The sequence below is a fragment of the Camponotus floridanus genome, unplaced genomic scaffold, assembly GCF_003227725.1.
Source record: "Camponotus floridanus strain SB8 unplaced genomic scaffold, Cflo_v7.5 scaffold107, whole genome shotgun sequence".
Lineage (NCBI taxonomy): Eukaryota > Metazoa > Arthropoda > Insecta > Hymenoptera > Formicidae > Camponotus > Camponotus floridanus.
Genome location: NW_020229223.1, coordinates 497,235 through 524,304, shown reverse-complemented (window position 1 = coordinate 524,304; position 27,070 = coordinate 497,235). Strand labels below are relative to the sequence as shown.

The 27,070-nt window shown below is 29.6% G+C and overlaps 3 protein-coding genes and 1 long non-coding RNA gene across 9 annotated transcripts; 3 read left to right on the top strand and 1 right to left on the bottom strand.

Annotated features, from left to right (window-relative positions):
* Positions 1–332: 332 nt before the first annotated feature.
* Positions 333–6,592, bottom strand: LOC105250679 (set1/Ash2 histone methyltransferase complex subunit ASH2). The gene is made up of 11 exons (XM_011256886.3): positions 6,400–6,592; positions 5,346–5,495; positions 5,087–5,265; positions 4,813–4,985; positions 4,491–4,665; positions 3,325–3,533; positions 2,666–2,843; positions 2,075–2,219; positions 1,654–1,789; positions 1,209–1,460; positions 333–589 (listed from the first exon to the last, which is right to left on the bottom strand). The coding sequence occupies exons 1-11, from the start codon at positions 6,420–6,422 to the stop codon at positions 485–487; spliced, it is 1,725 nt and encodes a 574-aa protein (XP_011255188.1). The 5' UTR covers positions 6,423–6,592; the 3' UTR covers positions 333–484.
* A 2,416-nt stretch (positions 6,593–9,008) lies between these two features.
* Positions 9,009–17,808, top strand: LOC105250682 (frizzled-4). 4 transcript variants are annotated; one of them, XM_011256888.3, is made up of 8 exons: positions 9,009–9,200; positions 9,940–10,246; positions 10,325–10,590; positions 14,602–14,824; positions 15,965–16,146; positions 16,237–16,521; positions 16,612–16,816; positions 17,040–17,808. In XM_011256888.3, the coding sequence occupies exons 3-8, from the start codon at positions 10,375–10,377 to the stop codon at positions 17,600–17,602; spliced, it is 1,674 nt and encodes a 557-aa protein (XP_011255190.1). In that variant the 5' UTR covers positions 9,009–9,200; positions 9,940–10,246; positions 10,325–10,374; the 3' UTR covers positions 17,603–17,808. The 4 variants fall into 4 exon arrangements, with proteins under 4 accessions (XP_011255190.1, XP_025267570.1, XP_011255192.1 ...); XM_025411785.1 differs by having other exon boundaries at positions 9,012–9,200; positions 9,940–10,190; XM_011256890.3 differs by having other exon boundaries at positions 9,012–9,200; positions 9,940–10,228; positions 10,369–10,590.
* Positions 17,809–18,989: 1,181 nt separating this feature from the next.
* On the top strand, positions 18,990–20,755 carry LOC105250683. Of its 3 annotated transcripts, XM_011256894.3 has the most exons (5): positions 18,990–19,214; positions 19,288–19,706; positions 19,752–19,928; positions 20,058–20,218; positions 20,281–20,755. In XM_011256894.3, the coding sequence occupies exons 1-3, from the start codon at positions 19,166–19,168 to the stop codon at positions 19,824–19,826; spliced, it is 543 nt and encodes a 180-aa protein (XP_011255196.1). In that variant the 5' UTR covers positions 18,990–19,165; the 3' UTR covers positions 19,827–19,928; positions 20,058–20,218; positions 20,281–20,755. The 3 variants fall into 3 exon arrangements, with proteins under 3 accessions (XP_011255196.1, XP_011255195.1, XP_011255197.1); XM_011256893.3 differs by having other exon boundaries at positions 20,058–20,755; XM_011256895.3 differs by having other exon boundaries at positions 18,991–19,214; positions 19,770–19,928; positions 20,058–20,755.
* A 1,784-nt stretch (positions 20,756–22,539) lies between these two features.
* On the top strand, positions 22,540–24,589 carry LOC105250695. Its single transcript, XR_002192528.2, has 2 exons — positions 22,540–23,568; positions 23,659–24,589. It is a non-coding gene; the product is annotated as an uncharacterized LOC105250695 (long non-coding RNA).
* The last annotated feature ends 2,481 nt before the right edge of the window (positions 24,590–27,070 follow it).

The window sequence follows — 27,070 nt, the reverse complement described above, 5'->3', positions numbered from 1 at the left end:
TATACGTTAAATAAAATTGCTAAAAATGTTTTTTATTCATAAAATTGAAATATAACAATAAAGATTTTAAAAAAAAAGTTCAATATATAAATATTCATATTTTTATCTTTAGAATTTACTATATTATTTGAATTATATCTTTCTGGAAATATAGCATTGCTACAATTACTTCTTTAGTTGCAGGATTTCAGTCAACAATATGATAAATTGTAACTTAAATTTCGTATTCTCTCACATAGAGAGAATTATATATTATTATTGAATAATTTAGTGTTTTTCCTTTTAACTTTTTTCATATTGTATATTAAAAAGTGAAAATTTTTAATAAATATAAAAATTATGTATGTGTATGTATATGTAATTAAAAAAATTAAAGATTTTTTTTGTAACTCACATATTGTTGCGTCAAGTTCTACATGCATGAAGCATACCAAATTTATAATATAATACAATAAAAATGACAAAAATAAAAAGATGCCTAATGTCACAATACAAATGTATCCAATCTTAGTTTGCCTTCGTTCTCGGTGAGATAAAGCATGTCTGCCATTGATTGCTCAGCTATCGCCTCTTCTGCCTTCTCGTGCATCTATGATAATGACATAGTTTAAACAAGCAAGTAATAAATTAATATTATTAATACTTAAAACTTCCATATTTTCATTAAATGAAATTTAGTATTAAATAAGTATTTAGTTTTAGATTAGTAATTATATTATTTAAAATAAGGTAAATGTAAAAATTATAAATAATCTACATTTATATTAATATATTAATATTATATATTAATATGTAAAACTTATTTTTATGAGATAGTTGTAAAATTAATTTCTTCAAAATGCTTCATATTTTAACTAGATGTAATATAATCTATATAATATCTAAATGTCTATATATTTCAAAAAAATTGATCATCTTAAAGCTGAACGTTTTACAATTGTAAATAGCATCATTAAATTGTAACATAATGCAATAAAATTTTCTTAGTATGTTCAAATCATGGTATATAATTAAAAAAAAATAAATGACTAGTAAATGCAATAGTAACAATTATTTAATAAAAAATATTACAAGAAAGATTAAAATTATGTTCATCATATAGTTTTTATTATATCATCTAGAAAGATATTTAGAATTGTGAGTTGAATGATCTGTCAACTTATATCATCAATTATAAAATAGAATGTAAAAGGTGTGATTACACTTACACCTCTGAATGTAATATCAGTTGGAGGACATTTGAAATTTGGTCCGAAATTCACAGACACTGTTGCACTTTTATAGATCGAAATTCCAGGATAATAGGCGCCTTTATTGATATCCATAAAAGCATCACCTTGAGTGATTCCGTTTTTGTAATATATAATTTTGCTACCTTCCAAAGACCGCAGAGCCTTTAAAGCTTCCTGCACTTGATCTTTCTCCTCATAATATAAGTGGCTCTTGAACTTCACTAAAGGCTAATTTAAAAACAAGAAAACATAAAGGATAAATAATTCGTAAATAATTTTATAAAAAATTATTTGTAAGACATTTTGATAATAAAAAGAAAAAAGAAAATGAAAGTATCATAATAATTTAATTATTTCAAAAATATTCGAGCAATTTCAATTAAATTTTTTTCTATTAATATCTATTAAATGATATACTCACTCTGTCTTTATAAGTATTTGGAATATGCGATGCATCATATGCGTTTGGAAGAACTATGAGGAAACCCAATGTGTCACCCTCGCTATAACCATTACTATAATGTTTACCGCGGCTTTCATGAAATCGCGTACCCTTCCTATTAAATATTGAATCATGAAAGTATGTTGAAATTTTTTCTTTAAGACAAATATACTATCTTTAAAAAGTCCGAAAATATAAGTCTTATACTAAAAAGTAATAGAATAATAAATCATTTTCTGAATTGAGAAAGCATAGATTTTTTAAAACAAATTATTGTTATAAGATTTATCAATATTTCATATCAAAAATAAAAATATAAAAAAATAGAATTATGATTTAAAACACATTTTAAGATTTTTTTAAATGTACTAAATGTAATAATTATAAGTATATATAACACCTTGATCTCCATGAATAACCAAACTTATCATAGCCAAGTGGAGCTTGCAAATTCGCGTATTCTTGTCCCCATCCAAGTCTTGTCGCGGATCCTTCTGGCATTTCCTCGATCGTAGCTTCCCAATACCAAGTGCCCCTACTTACACCTATAAGAGATATTGATTGATATAATTAAAATATTTATACAGACTATCACAAATCAAAAGCATTTTTCAAATAATATTGGAAATATAGAGACAAAAATAACGGAACGAGATTAAAGTGCAAAATGATATAATGAAAAGAATAAAAATTGAAAATAAATTATATTGTTAGCAAGACAATATTTTATGGAAGAGAAAAAACTACAGGAAGAATAACATTGTATGTGAATAATGTAAGAAAATCTAATCTATCTCTCTCTCTCTCCCCCTCTCCCTCTCTCCCCCCTCTCTCTTTTTGAGACAAATTTATATTTTAAAAAATATATAATTATAATTATTTTTGTAGAGGATATTATAAAAAATGTTATAAAATTTTTCTCTTGCAAGATTGTGTTAAATATCTCGACACAACGTTATCGTATATCTTTATAAATTGATAGCGTTCTCACTGTGTGTAGCTCTTATCATGCAATATCCTTTTTCCCCAGTAACTGCCAATCTATCTTCAGCAACTTTGAGCTGTGGTGCGCGATCATGTAATGCAAGCAATACAGTACTCGGGCTAAGAGCGCGGTACAGCCATCCGGGTATAGGTTTACCAGCCCAGTCGCTACTCTCGTCAAACTCCTAAATACAAATTAATATAGATAAATTAAAATATTTGGAAAATTTAAAGAGCACTTTTTTCTGTTACTTGAAGACATTATTATAATTTAAGTCTAGAATTTTAACTCTTTATTTATAATATATAAAAACAGCTTATAGAATTTTCAATCTTAGAGATAAATATATATACATGTGTAAAAGAATAAAGTTTCATATACATGTGTTAAAGAATAAAGTTTCTATTTTTTATTATATTTATATGTCAAGCTTAAGAAAAAGCAAAAAGTAAATATGTATAAAAAGTTAAGACATCAAAGATATATTAAAATATTTCTTATCATCTTTTTAATCTTTAATTTTTTAATTTTTAAAAGTTTTATCTAAAAAATTAGTTTCTATATTTTCTATTGTTTTTTTTGTATTGCATTATAATTTCCTCTTTCTATACAACTTATACAAAGATTATTAAAAGAATTGTTAATATCAAAAAAGTACATCTTACTTGTCGGAAAGGTGCATGAGGATCTGGTTCTGCCAAGATATATCTGTAGCCATCTTTATTAAACGGATGTTCCAGTGGATAACCATGAGCAGGCAATTTAGGAGTAGTCATGTCGGATCCTCTACCCTTTTTCCCAGAACCTGTACCAGCGGCTTCGCCAGGAAACTTGCGCTTAGCATTACGACCGCGCAATCCTCCACTAAGTGGCACTAAACGTTCCATTTTAATGCAATATCACTTCACTTTTGATATCAATAATATCGTTCTTAAATATTTTTTTTTCAAATTTAATCACGTTTTTTTGTAATATATTCAAATTTAATAATGAAAATAAATAAGTAATTAATCAATAATTTATCTTTTTTTAAATTGACTAATTAATTGCCACAATAAATTCCTTATATATATGTAGATAATGATATGTAAATGATATGAATAATGATATCAAATATAACATTACAACTTTGTGAAATGCCTTAGGGCAAAGTTTATTAGAAATCTATTCAATTTCTCTGTCGTGATTTAAACTTGAGTAGCTTTTTGATAGCAAGTTGATGCGTGCGATTACATCTCTGTGATAAGATAAAGAATAACAGATCTATATACATTTAGTTATGATCAAAATTTGTTCTGAAGATTTGCAAAAGAGAAAGAAAATTTAATAAATTACATATATTTGTTTTTTTTTTTTTAATCTAGGATAGACTTTACATTTTTTAATCTAGGATAGACTTTACATATTTTGTATAAATATTTGTTTTGTATATATTGTCTTCATTCATTTATATTTCATAAATATTGAAATACATACATATATATGTATATATAACAAAATAATTGTGTGTAATCGAAATAAAGTCTAAATATTTATAGATTGAAAGATATAAACAAAACTAAACTTTTAAAAGTTCTAAAACTTTTTTCTAAAACTCTTTTTCTATATCTTGAATTTAAAAGAGAATAGATCGTTTTTAGCAAAAATTTTGGTAAATGCTAGTTTTTTCATAAATTTTTAATTTATATTATTAAAAAAATATATTATTAACTTATTAAGTTTAAATTGAAACTTTGTTATACAATTAATATAAAATTATACAATTAAAATTAAAATTATGACATTATACAATTAATGTAAAATTAACAATAAGAAAGTAGTAGATACATACCAACATGCTGTAAACCCATTTCTGTCGCTCGCAAGTGACCATTTTTAATCATGGCTTCATAATTTGGTTTAATTGTTGTAAGTTCAGGACTTGCCAGACCAAAGAGTTGACCTTCAGACGTACTCTCGTCCATCGTAAATAGCGTTCCGACATCTTTAAGTAATGCTCTGTGGATCTAGCAAATCAAATGTTTGTCAAAGATAATATAATTATTGTAGAATCAAAATTTAAAAATACTAATATAATACTAGTTCATGTCTTATACTTATATTATTTATTAGGTTTAATGCAATTGTAGTAAGAAAAAAGGTTTATTAAATACTGTAGCATGCCAGGATTGGGTCACTCTGCGAGGCATTGTAGTCATGCTCTCCCAATGACAATCAATAAATGGTATGATATCTTTATCCTTGTGAAAGAGAGTTCTCTGTTCATTCTCCTTTTGATACATCTGCAGCAGGTTTGCAATTGCTGTTATACACATCTGAGGAAATGCTGGAATATCAAATAGAAGCAGTATGATTAATTAAAATATATCTTATTAGAAAATATTTTATTTCATATATATATATATATATATTGTAGTTAATACTCACGCGCCTGATTTTTTTTAAAGCTCTCTAAGCCAGTCGGTGAACAATTCTTACACATGAATATATAGTTCATCATAAAAGGTACAAGTTTGCCCAATTGATATCCAATACAAGATTCATGAAACCAACGAGAACAACTAGCGCAAAGTAGTTCTACAATATTTAAATTCCTTTCCTTGTTGCTACAAAATGTCCATAATAAATCACAAAATATTACAAAGAAATAGTCGCATAACATATTACTAATAAGATTTACAATTACCAGTAACAATTTCCATTTTCATTGTTACTGCTTTGTCCAACGAGTCTTTCTGCTGGTTCATCTTGTTTAGACTTATATTTGTTCTTATCATCAAGCTTTAATTTTACCTTTTCTTCAATTGCTTCTGTTGGTTCAAGCTTATCACTTGGACTAAATTATATATCTTTAATTACTAATTTATTATAATTTTAATAATAGCTTATAATAACATTAATTTTTTACAAAATTATTTGTATAGTTTATTTTATCAGATTTTTAAAAAATTATTATATTTATTCTATATTTTTAAAATTTTTACAGATTTAAATTTTTTTCCTCCCTCTCATCTGAATTTTAAAATTTAACTTTTATTATACATTTCATTTTATATTTTTTTACATATTGGTTCAGTTATTAATATGCTTGCATTCTTAGATTTTTGTTGAATTGACAATATTGAAAATAGATCATTTTATATTTACATACAAATCTTCCTTGTGAATTTTTGAATAAAAATATTTTTATTTCTCGGAGTTTTGAATTGTTTATCAACAATTAAATCAGAATAATGAAACATAACCTTAATTTATGTTTAACACATCACATATCATACATATATACATATATATATATGATACATATGATATATATGTATAATATTCTATAATCATGCATCTGTTATATCTGTATCAAACATAAATTAAGGTTATGTTTCAATATTCTGGTTTAATTGTTGAACAATTGAAAAATATAAAAATATTTTAATTCAAGAATTCACAAGGGAAAGATTTGTATGCAAATATAAAATAGTCTATTTTAAATATTGACAGTTCAAAAAACTAAAAATCTGAGAATGAAAGAATATTAATAATTGAATCAATGTATAAAAAATATAAAATGAAATGTAAATAATAAAAGTTAGATTTTAAAATTCAGATAGGGGGGGGGGGTTTAAAAAATGTAAATGTGTAAAAATTTTAAAAATGTAAAATGAATATATTTTTTTTATAAATTTGAAAGAACAAACTATACAATATATATGTATATATATAAACAATGACATCCAGGACGTTACCTGCCGTTCTTTTCTTCTGCCATTGTCTTACAGATGTTTTTCTTTTATTTTTGTTGGAGTCCACTATAAGCAATCATGAATACAGTACTCGAGTACTATAGTTGATATGACGATGAAATACGATGTAATTATAAATTGTAATAAAATCCCAGTGGTAGCATTGCAATTCCAGCCGGTTTTCACATTGCGCATACGCGGCATCAATCATAGACTTGACATAGATGAGACACTCGCATCGAAGACTGAGATTAAAGCGAAATTGAAATTGACCAATCAGGACAAGGAAATTTTAGTTCCTTTTGTTCTTATTGGCCGTAAGTACACTAGGGTTTGCGGTTCAGTTGCAGTTGAAATTGAATCAGAGTAGCCGGCCGATAAATTGCTTTGTTCTGATTGGTCAATTTCAACCGTAACCGACTCGCAAACCCTAGTGTACTTACGGCCAATCAAAACAAAAGGAACTAAAATTTCTTTGTCCTGATTGGTCCAATTTCAATTTTCGCTTCGATCTAAATCTTTGATGCGAATGTCTCATCTATGTCAAGTCTATGATTGATTACGGTTTAACACGAATTTTCTTGAGAAGAAGCGATGAGTGATGACTTGAAAAGGTCGCTGTACGCTAGCGTCCTCTCAGAAATATTGTGGATAGAGTAATCAAAACAGGAACTGAAAGAAAGAATGGTAAAATAATTATTAATTAATAATTAATGATTAATAGTTAACCAGAAAAAATGCATTATTCGGAAAGACGTACCCTTGCTTCAGAATACACACAAGTACAAAAATTATTGAAATAATTGTAGGTATATATCGAGTATCCTATTATATTTTAATCAAAACTTTTTCGCAATAATTACTCAAATATCAATTTAATTTCTTAATTTAGCTTGCTTTTATATTAAATTAGATTATTTCCATGTCAATTTAGTTCAATTTCAGCTTTTAATCTACGTCGTATCTTGCCCCAACTTTCTCTAGAAATATATTTTTATACTTTAAATGTAATTTATATTTGATTAATACACAAATTTATTCAATGCACGGTAGAATTTTAAATAACATACGTACGCATACACGCATACATCTGGAAACATGTTGGGGCAAATTTAGTATGCAATCATGTGGCGTAAAAGGGCCGTGCAGGTTCACACTTTCGAGATACATGAATGGCAGACCCTTCATTACACGAACGAGACGTGAGAGAGAATGTAGCCCCTTAGGCTATCCCTGAAGATACGCCAAGTAAATTATACTTTATACTTACATCATATCAGGCGAAAAATCGCCTCGTAATTTCACGTCCTAGCTCCTATCAAGATCAAAATCTGCAGGTCGAGAAATTTTTTATCCTTTAATGAAATATACATTTTTTTAAGTAAGTTATCTGACTAGCGACATAAAGTTATTTTATTAATTTTAAGTAAGTTGTTTAAGTAAAAAAAATTATAGATTATGAATAAGAATTACGTAATATCAATAATTTGAAAACGTTTGTTATCACAAAAGATTATTTATCGTTGAAAAATTATGTTTTTAAAAAATAAAAAGTATTGGCTAATAAAAGTATTGTATAATAAAATTTTGCTTTAACTCTAACAATGAACGACGTAACAGCCGCGAAAATTCTTGATCACAATTATGATCCATAATAAAATTCTTTATATATCTCATAGAATAAAATTTTATGCTACATTTTAATTTTATTGTATTTTTAAAAAAATGTTGCTTATATATAATAAAAATTAATCGTCGCCGGACGAAAGATCCCCCATGTAAAAAGAGTTCGGTTTTTCTATCGTTCTCATTCGGTCTCGCTCGTCATCGATTCGTTACACGTGGCCAATATTTCACGATGCTCAACTCAAATACAATACTATAAAATCCGAACGTGAAACGCAAAAATATATATTGGTATAATTTTAAAAAATATATAAAATAGAGCACAAGTGTAATAAGAAATCATATCTTTGAATAAAATTAATTCGCTTTTATAAAATTTAAAGAAATGATCTATTTGCAGAGAAATTGAAATCTGGGATCAAAAACCAAAATTTTATTATAATGAAATGTTTATAAAATTATTTCTTTTCATTATATCATTTTTATATAAAAAAAATTAAAATATATATTTAAAAAAAAATATTTATTAAAAGGTATTGATGGAGAGATTCTTTTCTTGATGATCTTTGCAGTTTCATTTCTTTTTATTCTATTTTTATTTCTATCTTATTTTACGTCTATAGTTTTTATGTTGTGTTTCTAGCCTGTTAGAGAACAAAGATAGCGACGCGCGAACTGAAAACTACTACAAGATCTCTAAAAAGTTGAGTGCCGCTATAGATATTATATGATGGCGCGGGAACCACAGGGATAAGACAAACGGACCCGCCAAGCAAATCAAATCTTCCCTTCACGGCTTAAAATGATCATCTAAAAAGCCACCTCATCGTACCTTCAATTTTCCCCTTTTCTTATTCCTCTTTCTTGCATCATGTTCTCGGGCGTCGTTATTTTCGTTATTATTAATAAATTTCATTTTCGTTTTGTTTATATTCCATGAGAAATCTTTGTCTTATTTGTTGAATTTTCCAGAATTTTCTAATGGATTCAGATAAGAGTGAAAATATCTTGTACTCTTACATCCGTGATCCTAAGAAGCGAGAGAACTCAAACAAATCAAGCACTTCAAATACGAGATGTATGGAAACTTATGTGAAACATGCACCTCAAAAGGGATTAAAACACTATTGTGTTTCATCTTTACATAATTCACATTGTATCCTCGGTGCTAAAAAGAGGTATAAAATTTGAAAATATTGTAATTTAATGTAAAATATTTTGAAAATTATAAACGGACTTTTCACTTCATTTTTCGAGAATTTTTCTGTTATAGTATTTTTAGTCATGAATTTTGAAACACTTTGTATAATATATTGTATATATTACATTTTTTCTTTTGTTCTCTTTCTTTTTCTATTATTGATTTTTTATTCAAAGACTATTATCTATAATATATTCAAGAAATTATAAACGTAATTTAATATGAGAATTAAAAAAAGCATGCTATAATTATTAAAAAATTATTTTTTCCAAACAAAGGGAGAAAGAGAAAAAAATTATCATGCATCGATTCTAAACATTATTCTGCAAAAAGATATTTTAATTTATATTGTATCAAGTAAATTTGTTTTTCTTATAAAAATATCAGAAAATTGCGCTTGTTGAAAATGAAAATTGCACACATTATAGAATTCCATTATTTTATCAGCACATTATATAGTTTTATATATGTTTCAGGTAAAAGTTTCTCAAAAAAATTTCTTATTTCTATATATGCTAATAAAAATTAAAGTAATACTATATATATAATTTTTAAATATATCTTTTTGCATTAATTTTTTTCATTTTAATTGAATTTTACTTAAATTTTTATTTTTTTATATACACATATATATATATATATATATATATATATATATATATATATATAATATAATATAAGCAAGCACTTAAAAATTTTTTATTCGCATTTCTAAGGAAGCGGCAAAAATTTATCATCGAGGTAATCTAGCATCCGGCGGTTTCTTTGTTCCTAATTATGCTTGCGGGATCGGTCCTATAATCCTCGGCAGTTGGGCCTGGAGATAATAGGACCCGCAGTGACGGCAAAAAGTGGAAGGTGCAGAAGAACGCACGGCCGAACGTGCGCGGAATCGCCCGAATGCGTGCGTCCACATTGCTTATCCACCAGTATCCGTCAGTCAGTCGGCTGCCGACCATTGATGCGGGTGAGTGTATTTGGCGGTGTATTGTGTTACACGGAAATGTGAGTCTTTATTATCACGTGAGTGTTGATCGCGGACAAATTTTATATATATATATATATATATATATATATATATATGTATATATGTATGTGTAGGTGTGAATATATCATTATTATTTACGCATATTGTGCAAAATAAGATGTGAATGTCATCAACATTAAAAATGATATTGCCTATTGTGATGCTTATTCTGTCGGCAATATTGGGTCTGGTCCAAGGATGGGGCATCAATCACGGACATGCCGGCACCGGCCCAAAATGCGAAAAACTTAGCGTATCTTTTTGTCGGGGACTACGTTATAATTTGACGGCGATGCCGAATTTTATGGGCCATGAGGATCAACGACAAGCTGAACGAGGAGTATGTTATAATTTTAATTCTTAAAATATTATTTTTTTCTTCTCTCTGGGAATGTATTAAAAAGACTAAAAAACATTTATTTTTTGATTTTTACTTTTATGCCATAAACACGATAAAGATGTAGATAGATGTAGATAGATAACTTATCGAAATATAAAAAATTGCCGCTTACTCTGAAAGACTCAATTTGCAAAGTTATTGTAAATAAAAATTAAAATTCATTCGTTATTAAAATAGTAGATAATTCAGATAGTTCTTTTCATAAACTTTAATTTCTCACTATCGCTTTATTAATTTATAATTTATTTCTTAACAACTAAAAAAAATAATGATTAAAACATATATAATGACCTGATTTAAAAAAAAATATTAATCAGAATCATGTAGAACAGCTTTCAAAAACGGTAAAAAATTTCTCAATTCTCCTCTTTTCTTCTAATAATGCATGCAGATATGCATTTATCTAAATAAATGTTTATTTAATTATTTATTTATGAAAATTATATCTATATTATTCATTATTTATTATATTATCCATTTATTATATTTACAATATTCCGTACATATATATGCGGAATATTAAGTTAAAAAAATATTCTAAATTATAGATTTTTAAAATTATTTATTAAACAATTGATGTATCTCTCACATTCTTATATTACTCGATATTATTATTCTTATTATCATAATATAATTTCTTTAAATTGTAATCCTTTTTTTCTTTTCTTTTTTTTTTGAAACTTTCATATTGTACATCATGTACATCAATATATTTTAATTGATTCAATGAATTTTTCATTGTCACAGTGAAATGATCACGCGAAGAAAAAATTACTCGTATGCTTCAGGCTTTAACGCATACGCTTGTATACACATACACATACACACACACATATACATACATTCGTATATGAGGGAAAGAAAGGTATTTATAGTTGTGGAGAGGGGGGGTTTACTCTCGCTCGCTCGCAGTTTTATTATCGTAATAACGTTAAGGCGGCTTCCTTTGAAGTCGCCCGAAGCGAGATAGCTCTGACGAGCAAACTGCGTATTTTTATAACAGCTACGTTCCCCCGTGTGCACGTATGCGTGGAAGCGAGTGCGTGCGTATATGGGAACATTGGCGGATGTGGATTTGATATGCGCTTTTTATGGATGAACTCTTTCGAGAAGTCGGAAATAATGATGATAAATTGTAGAGAGAATGTGAAAAATTTTTAATTTTAAATTGGTAAATCTTTTAGTGCCAATATACAATGTAAATTGATATAAATAAAATTAAAAGATTTATCAAACAAAGATAATATATATCTGCAATATAAATTTTAATATACTTTTATAAATAAACTTTAATAATAAAATGTCAAAAAGTTAACTTTAGATAGAAAAACTTTAATAGAATTCTAATGGCTTGATATAGATTTGAAAAATTATATAACTAATGGCGAAAATTACGAAAGCTAAGAATATACTTTTTTGGGCGGATAGAAAAAAAATTTTTAAAGAAAATTAACAATTCAAATTAAATAATTATTTTTAAGGATGTATCTCTTTAATCCTATGCGTATATTTATAAAAATTATAATAATTTTTTAATGCCGATTTATATATAATTAATTATTGAATTGATTGAAGTTTCAGGAATCCACTTTTTTCATTATACCATTAAGTCATTATACCATTCAAAAATTAAAAAAAATGTTTCTATTTTAAAATATCGTTATTAATTTATAATAGCATTATTTATATTATTTCAAAACATTCCAAGAGTTTATCTTTTGAAAGTGAATGCTTTGAAAGCAGTAACATAATTTATTATTTTCATTTAAAAATGAACACGAAAAAAATTTAATTTTATTTCCAAAAATACATTCAATTGCATTTTCGCACAATAAGTATCCCTTGGCTTGACATCCCTTGTCGTGTCCCATGCGTTGATACGCATAAATATTAAGTCTCACAAAGAGTTTCGCTGACTCGATCAAGGTAGAATGCGCACAGTGTAAAGACAAAAGCGGGAAAAAAAGAATGGATAGAAGTAAGTTACAATAAGAAATAAGTCGGTCTCGTCCGTCTGTTCTCTCCTGCGTTTCTTCTTCTATCTGCGAATTGTCCGTCAAGCCGCTTTGAAAATTCTTTGAAGGGACCATATAAATGGGATATAATACTTGTTTCCTACTCCTTTTTCTGGTCATTCCCGAAAAAAGAAAAATGAGATAATGAACGAACCGGTCTATATACGCACATCTTAGCATCGCTCTTTCGTTTTTGCGAACACGAGATATGAGGGGAAATCTAAAATTATAAAAAAATAATTGCACGAACATGTATTAAATAATTTCGATAAATTTATTTATTATTTATTCGTAAATCAGAAAAAAATTAGAAAAATTATTTTTATATTTTTACAATTGTTAGAGATTGCTGTGTGTGATTATCTTATCATATAACTATTTTATAATCTAATTACAAGAGTGCTGCGAAAGAGAATTTCAATTGAATTAAAATTGATAAATATGGTCAACAAATCAGTTTTAAAATATATTGTAAGTTTCGATGAAATTGAAATATCCAACTTTTGTTTGAATTTAACTGTTTCATCTTATTATTAATCAATAATATATATATATATATATATATATATATATATATATATATAAATTTATACAAAACAAAGTACTAATTATTTCTTTTCCTTTTTTACTGTAAAGATTAAAGCAGCTTATATACATTAATTATACCAATTTTTTTCGCTATATCAATTTCTGATATATGTTTATCATGCGAAAAGAAGTGAAAACGATTTTGTGCGATTTCCAGATAGGGCTTTTCTCTGAAATGTTCTTGGCTGGGTCCAATCCTTGATTGGTGAGAAGAGAAGCACGATACACGGTTGAGATGAGAGGCTTCGGCGTTACGGGTTACCACGTAATTTCATGAGGCTATAATTTGGGGCGCATCGTGGAAGAGGAGAACATCGGGCCTGTGTGTTCGTAATGGGCAAATCTAGGGGGAGGGGAAAGGAGGAAGAAAGCGGCTTTGGTGGGCCGCAGCGACGTGCGAGGATTCATTAGGATCGAGGCGGGAAGAATGGGCGGGATAATTACCCCCAATGCCCATCGCTCGTTATATTTCATAGAAGCAAGTCTCCTCTCCGCTTCCTTAGATGCATTATCTTCCCTTCATCCCTCTCAGCGTAGGCTTTGTGTCCTGTGTTTATAAGATGAAAGGAAGAGATGCCTACGAAAAAATCCCTTTCTAAAAAACATTCGCCAGGTATACAAAAAAGAATCCGACTTTATATATGGATAAGTAGAAATTTAAAAAATAAAAACTGGTCAAGCAACTATTGAAAAATTTATTTTTTTCTTTATTATATATGAAATGCGTATAATGCAATTAGTCAAATAATTAATGCAATAACAAAAACAATTTAAAACATAATGACAGAAAAATTTCGGATGGAAAAAGCGATAGAATAAACATAGATAGTACAACAAAATAATATAATTAATAATGTAAAGATAATAAACATAGATGATGTAACAAAATAATATAAATATTATAATATAATTAATAATGTAAAAATAATATAATTAATAATGTAAAAATAATATAATTAAATAAAATAATATAATAATATAATTAATAATGTAAAAATAATATAATTAATAATCTAAAAATAATATAGTAGATAATGGTATAAACTTATTATTGGTCACAGTTGCACGTGCGCGCGATTTGTCACTTTGACATGTATGGGGCATCGCACACATATTACATATCTTTTTCTCTCACGATCGATTTAGTTTAAGTATAGAACATTTCCCAAAGTTAATATTAAAATTAAAATTAAAATAGTATTAAAATTAAAATTATTCATGTTCTTTTAATCAAATTCCCAGACTACAATTAATTTATTAGTCTTGATTGATTTAATTTATTAATCTTAATTAATTGAATTAATCAAGTGGTTAATCCTTAATTTAAAGTGATATCGTATATTCACAGCTGACGACTTTCATGCCACTGGTCCATTACAATTGTTCGAGACATCTCAGGCTTTTCTTATGTGCCGTCTTCGCCCCGGTTTGCTCGGAGCATGTGGCAATGCAGATACCGGCGTGCAAGTCCCTCTGTCTTTCCGTAAGAAGAGACTGCGAGCCGGCTTTAACCAGTCTCACGTTGCCGTGGCCACACATGTTGGATTGCGATCGTTTCCTCGATCGTGGTAGTAAGTATTCATCATGTGGTAGTAAAGTATTCATCATGTAGTTAAATTAATATGTACCGAAATTTAATATTACTCAAATTAATCTTCAATTTTAAATAATAATAATAAATTAAAACAAAAAGATTAGAAACTTTACATCTCTCTTGAAACATTTTTAAACACATGCACATATATAATATGGTACATATATAATACATGGAATCTATATATACATGGAATATTTGAGATATTTTGAAGAAAAATCTTTTTTAAGAAAAAAGAAGAATTATATAATTAATTTATAATTATATTCTAAATGACATTTTGATTAAGTGTGTGTGTGTGTGTGTGTGTGTTTATATATATATATATATATATATATATATATATATATAATATGTATATAGGATGTCTGGAAAATCGCCCGTAGTACTTCAGAAAGTGATTCGAAAAAGAAGAAAAAAATGTAATTATATAAACATAAATGTAATTATATAATTCCAGAAATAAGTCGTTTCCGAGTTATAGCCACTTTTATGTTAAAAAAATTGCGTAATTTATTATAGTCTGTTTTGCATCCCTCCTTTTTAAATTTATTTTGAATTTTAAATTCAAATTTTAAATTTAAATTTTTAAATTCGAATTTTTAAATTCAAATTTTTAAATTTTAAATTCAAATTTTTAAATTCGAATTTTTAAATTCAAATTTTTAAATTTAAATTTTTAAATTTTAAATTCAAATTTTTAAATTCAAATTTTTAAATTCAAATTTTCAAATTTTTAAATTCAAATTTTTAAATTTTAAATTCAAATTTTTAAATTCAAATTTTTAAATTCGAATTTTTAAATTCGAATTTTTAAATTTAAATTTTAAAATTTAAAATTTAAATTTAAATTTTTAAGGTTTCCAGACATCCTATATGTGTATGTATATATATATATATATATATATATATATATATATACAGCATATATATATATATAATATATGGGGAAAGAAATGTAATATTAAAATCATATATTATATATAAAAATATATAATCTAATAATTAAATATATATATATATATATATTTAATTATTAGATTATATATTTTTATATATAATATATGATTTTAATATTACATTTCTTTTCCCTCTAATTAATACTCTTATATTATAGGAAACACATTGTGCGTGCAACCACCAGATGAAACATTAGATGATGCTAAATCATCAGCTTTACCTACTGTTCAATGGCCAGCGATGCATGAAGAACCACTGCAGACCACACGAATACAACAACATCAACAGCAACAACATCAATGTCCACCTCATTTTGTACAAATACCTGATGTCGAAACGGTTAGAATAAGTGCATGACTAGATGAGAAGATAAATAGATTAGAATAAAGATAATGAAAAAATATATTTTTTTACAATGTTTTATTTTAGATCTTTTGTGCACCTCGTTGCGGTACTGATGCATATTATCGCGCGGAAGATAAGAGATTTGCTGAGCGTTGGATGACTGGTTGGGCGTGGTTATGTTTTTTGTCAACACTCTTTACTTTGTTAACCTTCTGGGTTGAGCCATCCAGATTTCGTTATCCTGAAAGACCGATAGTTTTCTTGGCGCTTTGCTATAATCTTCTTTCTGTGGCTTATATCATTCGGGGGGCAGTTGGCGGTGAAAACATCAGCTGCGTTAGTCAGATTGATGGGCCAAGTTATGTTCCAGTAAGTAAATAGATTTCTTTTTCCAATAAATAAATATATATAATAAAATTTTTTCTACTGTTATATTTGTTGATATTTATTTATGAATAGATTCGCGATGCCTTGAAGAATATTCCCTGTACTATTTGGTGGATAGTCAGGTATTATTTAGGATTAGCTAGTAACGCATGGTGGGCAATCCTATGTGGTTGCTGGCTTCTGAGTGCCAAGAATGAGTGGAGCAGCGAAGCTCTTCACAATATTGCACCTTATCTTCACGCAGCTGCATGGATTCTTCCAATACTCTTCACAGGAGGTAAAAATTTTTCGTAGTCATATTTTTTATACACTATATATATATATATATTGATTTCTATTCTTTTTGAGCTATAAGTTTTTAATATCTTGACAATTCATAAATGTTAAAAATCTCTTTTTGTATATATATCATTATTAAATGTTTAAAAAATTATATTTTTTGAATATATTATGTGGTAATTTCTCTACAAATATGTAAATATATATCTTTCTCTATACAGGAGGTTTGCTGTCGCACAATGTGGTGGCCGATGAATTAACTGGATTGTGCCAGATCTCTGACGAATCGGCATTATGGTTGGAAGTGCTACCGCATACTCTGTTGCTGTTTTTGGGTTGTATATTTGGTGGTATCGCTGGAAACGCTTTGATCCGTGTGCGAAAGGCCGTGCGTTGTGCCGGACGCAGCGCAACAAAGCTGGAACGTCTAATGACACGATTAGGCATATTTGCATTGTTATATGCATTACCAGCACTGGGCGGTCTTGCCTGCGTACTGCACGAGGCTTCGGTGAAGCCGCGATGGCGGAAACTGGCACTGCTTGCCGCCTTGGATTGCCGTACGACTCAGAATTGCGCTCCAGGTCCGATCTATCGAGCCGCCGGTCTCGAAATTACCCTTCTCAGACTCTTCTTGTCTCTCATAACTGGTGTCACTTCTGGCATGTGGGTATGGTCTAATAAGACATGCCGCGCCTGGAGCAAATTACTTAGCGCACCCAGTAAGCCTATTAAGATGCAGAAATCTTTTCAAAGCTTTAAACATGACGGCACTGCTGCTTAAGAACTTTCAAGTTCGATCTCCAAAACTTATTCTAATTAATTTAGGCGAGATAAAGGCGAGATAAAGATCTAGAGAACGTCTCGCGAAGGAATCTGAAAATGTAAATAAAAATTCTAACTTTACACATATGTTTTGGAGTCTTTTCTAGAGATGTTTCTATAGTATTAGTTTATAAAAAAGATAGTTTTACAAGATAGATTTTATATATGAAATTAGAGAAAGCAGTAATTTATATTATTGTGATTTTATTTATCTTGAAAATTATAAAAATAGTTATAATATGTAAAATAATCGATAAAAATGATTACCTTTTTATATGTATATATGTATTGTGTATATATTGTAAAAATAATGTATATTCGTTTTATAATATGTAAAAATTTTTACAACTTTGAAAAAGGAACAATTGATTTTAAAAGTTTTAAAAATAAGCATTTTTGTGTATGTTTCTCAAAGCAAGTATATATATATAAATTTCAGACCTGTATTTAAAAATTTAATCGTATTTAATAATTTAAACATTTTCTTATAGAATATTTGAAAAAAATATTTTTAAAGTATATATAATTCATATTTATTCTTTTTAAAGTATAATTATTCTGAACCTTAGTAATATCAAAGATTATATTTTTTAATTCATATAATTTTAGTAAAATTGCCTCATTATTTTTATTGAAATGTCTTTATGTTCTAATTATTTTAGTTTCATAGTCGTGATTCTTCTCTTCATTTCCTATTTAATTTTAATTTAGTAAATGTAAATATTTGCAGCTTCTTTAAAGCCATTTGTTATAAATTTTAGTATAAGTTCAACAACCCGAACTTTATAATTTTATAAATAATTCTGTTTCCCGCCTAAATATCATTCGCTCATGCCCAGCGCGTGGACTACACTAGTGTCCCTAGGGATACCACTAGGAAGCTGAGACAGCCCATGCGCGCATAAAATGCGCATGAAGTAAAATGGAATGATCTCAGATTCAGTGGACTCAATCGTAGCATTCGAACGTGATTGGTTCCTACTTTCAGATCCGACCAATCAGCGTCGAATTACATCGGAAAATCTAGTAATATTGCCAACTGTTAAGTCCACTGTGGCCATAAAAAGATCCCCTCCTTTCTTTTGCTCGTTCTGACTGCAGCGCACTATTCCTACGCCGTGTAATCCACTTTCACAATTGGATTTATTTTCATTTTACACACTTTAATTTCCGCCTAATTTGACAGCACAAAGTACTTAAGCGCTAAATTAATGAATCGCGTTGTGTAAATTCACGAAAATCCTCAAAATCAAGCATATTTTGCGACTCAATTGCGGAACTACTTCGTGCATCAACGCGGAGGGTTACACTTTGGAAATCGCTCCGCAGCTATATAACGCCCTTCCACTTTCTATTCATCTTCATTTCCCATTGAGTCACACCACGGAGTATTACTCTCAGGTACAGGGAACGCATTTTATTTGTGCACGAAGTAAGGACGACCACTGAGAAGGTACAAAGAACGCATTTTATTTGTGTACCTTAGAAGTAAGGACGACCACCGAGAGACACAAAGAAGAATATGAAATCTTCGAGCAAGAGAATTATCGATACGTACGAGCTAGATACAGGTTAGTGCATTAATAATTAATCAATACTTTGTTGAACAATCGCGCAACTAGTAAAAGTGGTTCTTGATTGCAGAAGAACAAAGAGATAAAATGGAGCAGAGAAAGAGAGATGGTCAAAAACGACGTCGGAAAATTGAAGGGGGACGTCGGGAGATCGAACGAATGCAGTACCTGGCCGATTGGATTGACAGTGTGCGTGAGAAGAAGCTGCAATTCAAAAGGAAATATAAATTACGAATGACGGCCATGCTGACTCGCACTTTGCGCAGCATGGAATATGAATACCGAGTTCAAGAGATATCGGGAATACATCGTCAGCCTCTCAAGTGTGTGGAGAATGTGGGAATTGTACATAATCGTAATTTGTACAATGCAGCTGAACGTCGGGATATAGAATATCAGCAACTTATCTCGAAAAGGAATAATGTTTGGCAGGGATCTTTGTGTGAGGATCTTAGCAGCTTGGATGACTTCCTGCAGCAACTTGGACAGGTAAAGTCAGTTGTGCAACGATAATTAGATTTGAAAAACTTATAGTCTTTCCAATTATTAAAGCAAGTGACATCTATGGAGTCTATGGAAGAGAAGTCAGAATATTTCTTTCAAAGCTAATTTATTGATCTGGACTTGTTATCGTATATGAAGTGGAAAGACTTTTGAATATTGCTCATACTGTTGTAATTTCTAATGGGTAATCTTTCACAACAACTCAAGGTAAATTTGGTTGTGCAGCAATGATTAGATTTAAAAAACTTATGGCTTTTCCAATCATTGCTGAAGATATCTATTGAGTCTATGGAGTAAAGAAGCCCAGTCCTTTTCAAAACTAATTTTTTGATCCAGACTCATCGTTGGTTACAACGGGGCCTTTGGCAATTGCTCATGCAACTATATTTCTAATCTAAATAACTTTCCTATAACAACTCGAGGAAGGGAAAAGGAAAGTCAATATAATGACCAGAACAAAAAAAACTTATGACTTTTCCAATTATTATTGATGGAAGGTATCTAGAATCTATGAAGTAAAGAAGTTCAATCTTTTTTCAAATGCAATATTTTGATTCAGACTCGTCATCAAATTTTTCGAAGATCTTTTATTTCTTCTCTTACTCAAAGAAACAATGGAGATTTTTACTCATGTGCCAAGAAAAAAGTCTATTGCAATATTAACAGCATCAATATATTTTGCTTAGAGAAGACTTGATGAAATGTCTTTGTGATCAAATAGATATATTTGATACGTGACGATCAAACGAATATGTTCCTACTTTTATTATTAATGAGTAAGAAAAATCTATAATAGATGCACTATATGTAATATAATACTGAGGACACTGCTGAACCTTTTTAAGAAGAAGAAGAAGAAATCTAGAAAGAGCAACAAGAAGACTACAAAAGTTTTTAGAGGAATCTTTTGAGCCATGCATAGGCAGCATTGTCACAATTTTTACAATTTGATACTTATCCTAGTATATATCTAGGTATTTTTTACTTACAGTCTCACCATTTGAGATGACAATGAATGTACATGGACAGAAAAAGAAGAGAGTTAAAAAGAGCTAAAAAGAGAGAAAAAATAGTTACTATAATACAGATGCTGGCCTTGTCTCAGGTTTTACGTTCATGTATTTTGGCCCTTGTAAGTCTGTTAGTCATATTTTAGTTGATAAACCATCAAAACCAAAGTACCTTGACTTACTTGGTGCTTGTCCTGTAGCAATATGGTACATATTTCGTATAATAATATGTTACATAATTATTTATATTTTAGATATAAAATACTCTTACAGGGATTAGAAAAGTAAAATTTTTATATTTAAAAATATTTTTAAACTTTTTATAAATTTGTAAAAAATAAGTACATTGTAAGACTTTTATACTATAACTTTTTACCTGTGTTTAGTATTTAGCTTTTTTTTATTCTGAATGATATGATAGATTAAATAGTATAAAAAGATTAGATAAAAAAAATTAACTAACAATTAATTGAAAATTGTGGTTTTTATTTTCTTAAAACTGATTGCAAAATTTATGTATTATTTGCAACTTTGCAAGACTTTAACCATATGTGTATATTTTCATATATTTTTTAAATAGTTTATGCTGTTTAGGAATAATAATGAAGGATCTCGCAATTATAAACCGTACCAAATGTTATTGTGATACGTTATATCGAATTTACTTGTAAGTGATGATCTGCGATATAGTCTAAAAGAGGTCGTTATGCCGAATAAAATAAATACATTTTATAAATAACAGAGTAAAATATTTTTTTTTTTTAATGTTTCTTACCAAATGTTATTAATACCAACAATCCTTTTCAGTCTGGCATTCCAGAAAACAAACATCCTAGAAAACACATCTTATTGGGCAAGAGATATTGGCTCTTCACATAAAGATGACATCGTGGTCGTCATCGTTGGTGGCGATTTAGAAAACATTTAGATTGCCATAAGCGAGAAAAAAATGAACTAATAGAAATGAGAGAAGTAAAATATATTTATAATTTAATAGAGAAGAAGGGAGAGAAAAAGTTTTTATTTCTAGAAACTGGTTCAACAAACTCGACACACAAGCGAAATTATCTTTGAATCATCGTGATAATGATCTCGTCTGCGTGATGACTCCGATGATTGTAGATGATATTCATCTGGTGAGCTCCCGTTTTTCCGAATCAGTTATGCGTTTCCCTAAGTCGAGAATTCGATTTTCATTGAGTAATATAGGATATAATGGTCTTCAAATGTGGAAACACAGTTGTATTAATCCAAAGGTTACAGGTATATTTTAAATAAGATAATTTACAAGCATGTAAAACTATTTGAGAGTTGTCAAAAATTTTTTTTTACTTGGTATGTAAAATGTGCTTGTCTAATGTTGTATAATAGGCCTATTCTTTTTAACTGAATTGGCTACATTATGGATACTTTCCGATTCACGCATGATGCGCATGAAATGACAGAAAATGTATAGTTCATGTCATGCATATTATTTGTTACTTCATGCGCATCATGCGTGAATCGGAAAGCACTCTATAGTTCAAAGTTTATCTTTTTCTTTCCAATGTGGAATAAGAGGGATAAACTCTAGCGCAGCCAGTTCAACTAAAAAGAACAGATCTCTGTATTCATACATCTACTATGTTCATAGATCCACATCATCTTGATCATATTGAGACTATAATTAAAATAGGATACCTATATACACACACACATATATATATATATATATATATATATATATATATTATATATATATAGATATATATGTGTGTGTGTGTGTGTGTGTGTATATATGTATGTATGTTTTAAAGTTTTAAATCTTTTAAAAATATAAGAATGATCACACAATAGATGCTGGAGATTTTTATTAAATGAAGGACACATGAATGTATCGATATGAAGAAAGTATATGCACAAGAACACATTTTGTAGAATAAAAGAAGAAAATTTTTTTAGAATATAATTTAAAGTTTGTGTTATATAAAACATCAAGAAATTAGTCTCATATCTTGGGTGAAGGTAACAAGGCGTATATCTTTACTTTTAGATATCTTAAAATAGGTACAAATGTGTTGGAAATTTCAAAATAATGAGTAAAAAGCTCCAAAATCATTTTTATTCATGAATTTATGAATTTATAGATTTTTGTATTTTTCTGCAATATTTACGTCTTAGGAATTTAAAGCTGGAGGGAAGAGGTTATTAATCTTGCAAGATATTCGAAATGTTTCAATTAAGAAACTGAGACTCTTTATGTGGAAATTGTTTTTTTTTAATCTTGAAAAGCACATGTGGATTCTTAAAAATATTACGAAACCGATTGAGACTTTGACGACTTGCACTTTCTTGATGTCCTGTGAAGAGCAATTATATTTTTTCCCTTGCTACATCAAACAGGTTTGATATCATTCTCTTTTAATAAAACATCTTTTAGGAGAACTCTTTTTCCCGCAGCAGTCACTGCATTAAATAGATACTTTAGGTATGAATTAACCATATCTAACATTTTACCTGGAGAAGTTTAGAGAAACATAAACATCAATCATATATCATGATCTGTTGGCATTCGAATTATCGTTGGTCTTCAAAATATTGATTAGGGTCAAAATATGGATTTGGTTTTCGATGTTTCCTGTGTTGGTTGTTTTCGAATTTTAAGGTTTCTTCTGCAGGGATGCTTTTATATTATCTATAGTTTATTGTCACAATTGAAAAGTTCTTTGTCAACTGAGATTTTACTGCAGAGGAGGATTATTGTGGATTTTTACTGCAAAATGATTTATTGTAAAACTTGCATGGGCTCAATTTTTTTCAACAAGGTCATTGCAAAGTATGAAGCGTTCCAAAAAAAGGTATGCTTTTTTTTAAACAAGATGTATAATTATTTAATCAATTAAATATTCACATTAAAAAATCTAAATTTTTTTACATTTTTTTTGCAGGTTTATTTCTCTAAGTCCTATATATGAATGAAAAATTGTTTATTGCATTATCTAGGGGAACGTAGAATTTAAAAGAATCGTTATTAAAAGATGCAAAGGATTCTTATAAAATCAATGGAATTATGGCGTTATAGAGTATTCATTCTAAGGCATCATTTCAAAAGTGATTTATGAAATATAATTGAAAAACAGGATTATAATAGGATTTCACAGAAGAAAATTATTAAGAAATTTCACTGTTAAGACACCATGGATTTTAATAATTGAAGAGGATCACTATAATATTTCACTGTAAAAGACGATCATCGCGAAACTTCATCGGACAATTAGATCGTCATGGGACATTATCACAGAAGAGGATCACTGTAAGATTTCATGAGGGAATTGGATCATCGTGGGACTTGATCGGAGAAGTGGATTCTTTGGTTCGTTGTAGGATTTAATCGGAGAAGTGGATCATCGTAGGACTTCATTGGAGAAACGGATCGTCGTAGGATATTATCGCAGAAGAGGATCGTTGTAGGACTTAATCGGAGAAGTGGATTATCGTAGGACATTGTCGCAGAAGAGGATCATCATAGGACTCATCGGAGAAGCGGATCGTTGTAGGATATTATTGCAGAAGAGGATCGTCGTATGACTTCGTCGCAGAAGAGAATCACTGTAGGATATTATCACAGAAGAAGATCATCGTGGGACTTTATCGGAGAAGCGGATCGTCGTAGGATATTGTCGCAGAAGAGGATTACTGTAGGACTTCATCGTAGAAGAAGATCAGGACTTCATTACAGAAGAGGATCATTGTGGGACATTCATGAGGAAATTGAATCGTCGTGGGACTTCATCGGAGAAGTGGATCATCGTGGGACTTCATCGGAGAAGTGGATCATCGTGGGACTTCATTGGAGAAACGGATCGTCGTAGGATATTGTCGCAGAAGAGGATCGTTGTGGGACTTCCTCGCAGAAGAAGATTATTACAAGACTTCGTTGCAGAAGAGGATTACTGATCGTCGTAGGACTTTATCACAGAAGAGAATCATCATGGGATTTCATCGGAGAGATGGATCATCGTAGTACTTCATCGGAGAAGCGGATCGTCGTGGGACTTAATCGGAGAAGTGGATTATCGTAGGACATTGTCGCAGAAGAGGATCATCGTGGGACTTTATCGGAGAAGCGGATCGTCGTAGGATATTGTCGCAGAAGAGGATTACTGTAGGACTTCATCGTAGAAGATCAGGACTTTATTACAGAAGAGGATCATTGTGGGACATTCATGAGGGAATTGGATCGTCGTGGGACTTCATCGGAGAAGTGGATCATCGTGGGACTTGAACGGAGAAGTGGATTCTTTGGATCGTCGTAGGACATGATCGGAGAAGTGGATCATCATAGGACTTCGTCGCAGAAGAGGATTATTGTAGGACTTCGTCGCAGAAGAGGATTACTGTCGGACTTTATCGCAGAAGAGAATCATCATGGGACTTTATCAGAGAAGTGGATCGTCGTGGGACTTAATCGGAGAAGTGGATTATCGTAGGACATTGTCGGAGAAGAGGATCATCGTGGGACTTTATCGGAGAAGCGGATCGTCGTAGAATATTGTCGCAGAAGAGGATTACTGTCGGACTTTATCGCAGAAGAGAATCATCATGGGACTTCATCAGAGAAGTGGATCGTCGTGGGACTTAATCGGAGAAGTGGATTATCGTAGGGCATTGTCGGAGAAGAGGATCGTCGTAGGATATTGTTGCAGAAGAGGATCATCGTGGGACTTCATCGCAGAAGAAGATTATTACGAGACTTCATCGCAGAAGAGGATCACTGTAGGACTTTATCGCAGAAGATGATCAACGTGGGACTTCATCGGAAAACTGGATAGTCGTGGGATATGATTGGAGAAGTGGATTGTCGTAGGACATTGTCGCAGAAGAGGATCATCGTGGGACTTCGTCGCAGAAGAGGATCATTGTGGGACTTCATCGGAGAAGTGGATTCTTTGGATCGTCGTAGGACATGATCGGAGAAGTGGATCATCGTAGGACTTCGTCGCAGAAGAGGATTATTGTAGGACTTCATCGCAGAAGAGGATCACTGTAGGACTTTATCGCAGAAGATGATCAACGTGGGACTTTATCGGAAAACTGGATAGTCGTGGGATATGATTGGAGAAGTGGATTGTCGTAGGACATTGTCGCAGAAGAGGATCATCGTGGGACTTCGTCGCAGAAGAGGATCATTGTGGGACTTCATCGGAGAACTGGATCGTCGTAGGACTTTATCGCAGAAAATGATCATCGTGGAACTTCATCGGAAAACTGGATCGTCGTGGGATATGATTGGAGAAGTGGATTGTCGTAGGACATTGTCACAGAAGAGGATCATCGTGGGACTTCGTCGCAGAAGAGGATCACTATAAGACTTTATCAGAAAATGATCATCGACTCGGTTATCATGGAACTTTGTTATAGAACTGAATTATTGAATTTTATCAAAGATTTTTCTTTTAATTAAGATTTTTCTATTAATCTTTTGATTATTGTAGGATTAGAAGATAATTGTGAAAAAGATAATTTTGAAATTTTGTTGCAGAAAATTCCCATAAAACTTCATTTAAAAAATTAATCACTTTTAATCAAGATTTTATTGTAAAAAAGGATAATCATATCACTTATAGTATGAAACTTTATGACATTTCATCTTAGACATTGTGGATCTTCATAGTTTTATATTGTGGGATTTAGAGTTTAAATATCAAAAGACTTTGAATTTCTATATTATAGATCTTAAACAATGTAAAATCATTTTTTTTTTATCAATTTGAAAATTATTTTCAGCTACATTTTGAACATTGCAGAACATACGTTTTAATAATAGTTTCAATAACAAAGAACCGATAGTATGTCGAGGATCGTAATATATCAAAATAGGATCAAAGATGATTAAAGAGAGGTTTTTAGTGGATATAAGTTATATGGAATTTTGCTAGACAATTTACAGCCGATGAAAATATATAACTTTTTACGTCCTATAAAAAAAATCAAAATTATGTTAAAAGGAAATTTGAATCCTTCACATTGGGCTGACTTAATTTCCATAAAATTTGGTCTTTTATTATCAAGAAATTTGTATTATTAATATTGCAAAATTTTTCAAGAATTTATATTGGAATAAAAAATACAAAAATTTTTTTATATAAATGTTTTTACTAAATTTTATTTTAATTCTCCAATATTTTTTATTAATGAATTATTAGCATCTTTGTTATTTTGAAGTTATGAAATTTGTGTAATTACATGAATAATGAAGTTAATATAATGGAATTTGTAATTATATAAGTATAGATAAGTACAGAATTTTCTTAAGTTTAAATTGATACATATGTGTTTAATAATTTAATACCCTTTCAC

Coding starts and splice junctions, on each gene's coding strand:
- LOC105250679 (XM_011256886.3), bottom strand. CDS start 6,422: ATGGCAGAAGAAAAGAACGGCAG. Junction 5,266..5,345: donor GAAAATGGAAATTGTTACTG/GTAATTGTAAAT, acceptor GACATTTTGTAG/CAACAAGGAAAGGAATTTAA. Junction 4,986..5,086: donor CTTTAAAAAAAATCAGGCGC/GTGAGTATTAAC, acceptor TTGATATTCCAG/CATTTCCTCAGATGTGTATA.
- LOC105250682 (XM_011256888.3), top strand. CDS start 10,375: ATGTCATCAACATTAAAAATGATATTGCCTATTGTGATGCTTATTCTG. Junction 16,147..16,236: donor AAATACCTGATGTCGAAACG/GTTAGAATAAGT, acceptor GTTTTATTTTAG/ATCTTTTGTGCACCTCGTTG. Junction 16,817..17,039: donor TCCAATACTCTTCACAGGAG/GTAAAAATTTTT, acceptor TTCTCTATACAG/GAGGTTTGCTGTCGCACAAT.
- LOC105250683 (XM_011256894.3), top strand. CDS start 19,166: ATGAAATCTTCGAGCAAGAGAATTATCGATACGTACGAGCTAGATACA. Junction 19,215..19,287: donor TACGTACGAGCTAGATACAG/GTTAGTGCATTA, acceptor TCTTGATTGCAG/AAGAACAAAGAGATAAAATG. Junction 19,707..19,751: donor TCCTGCAGCAACTTGGACAG/GTAAAGTCAGTT, acceptor AAAAACTTATAG/TCTTTCCAATTATTAAAGCA.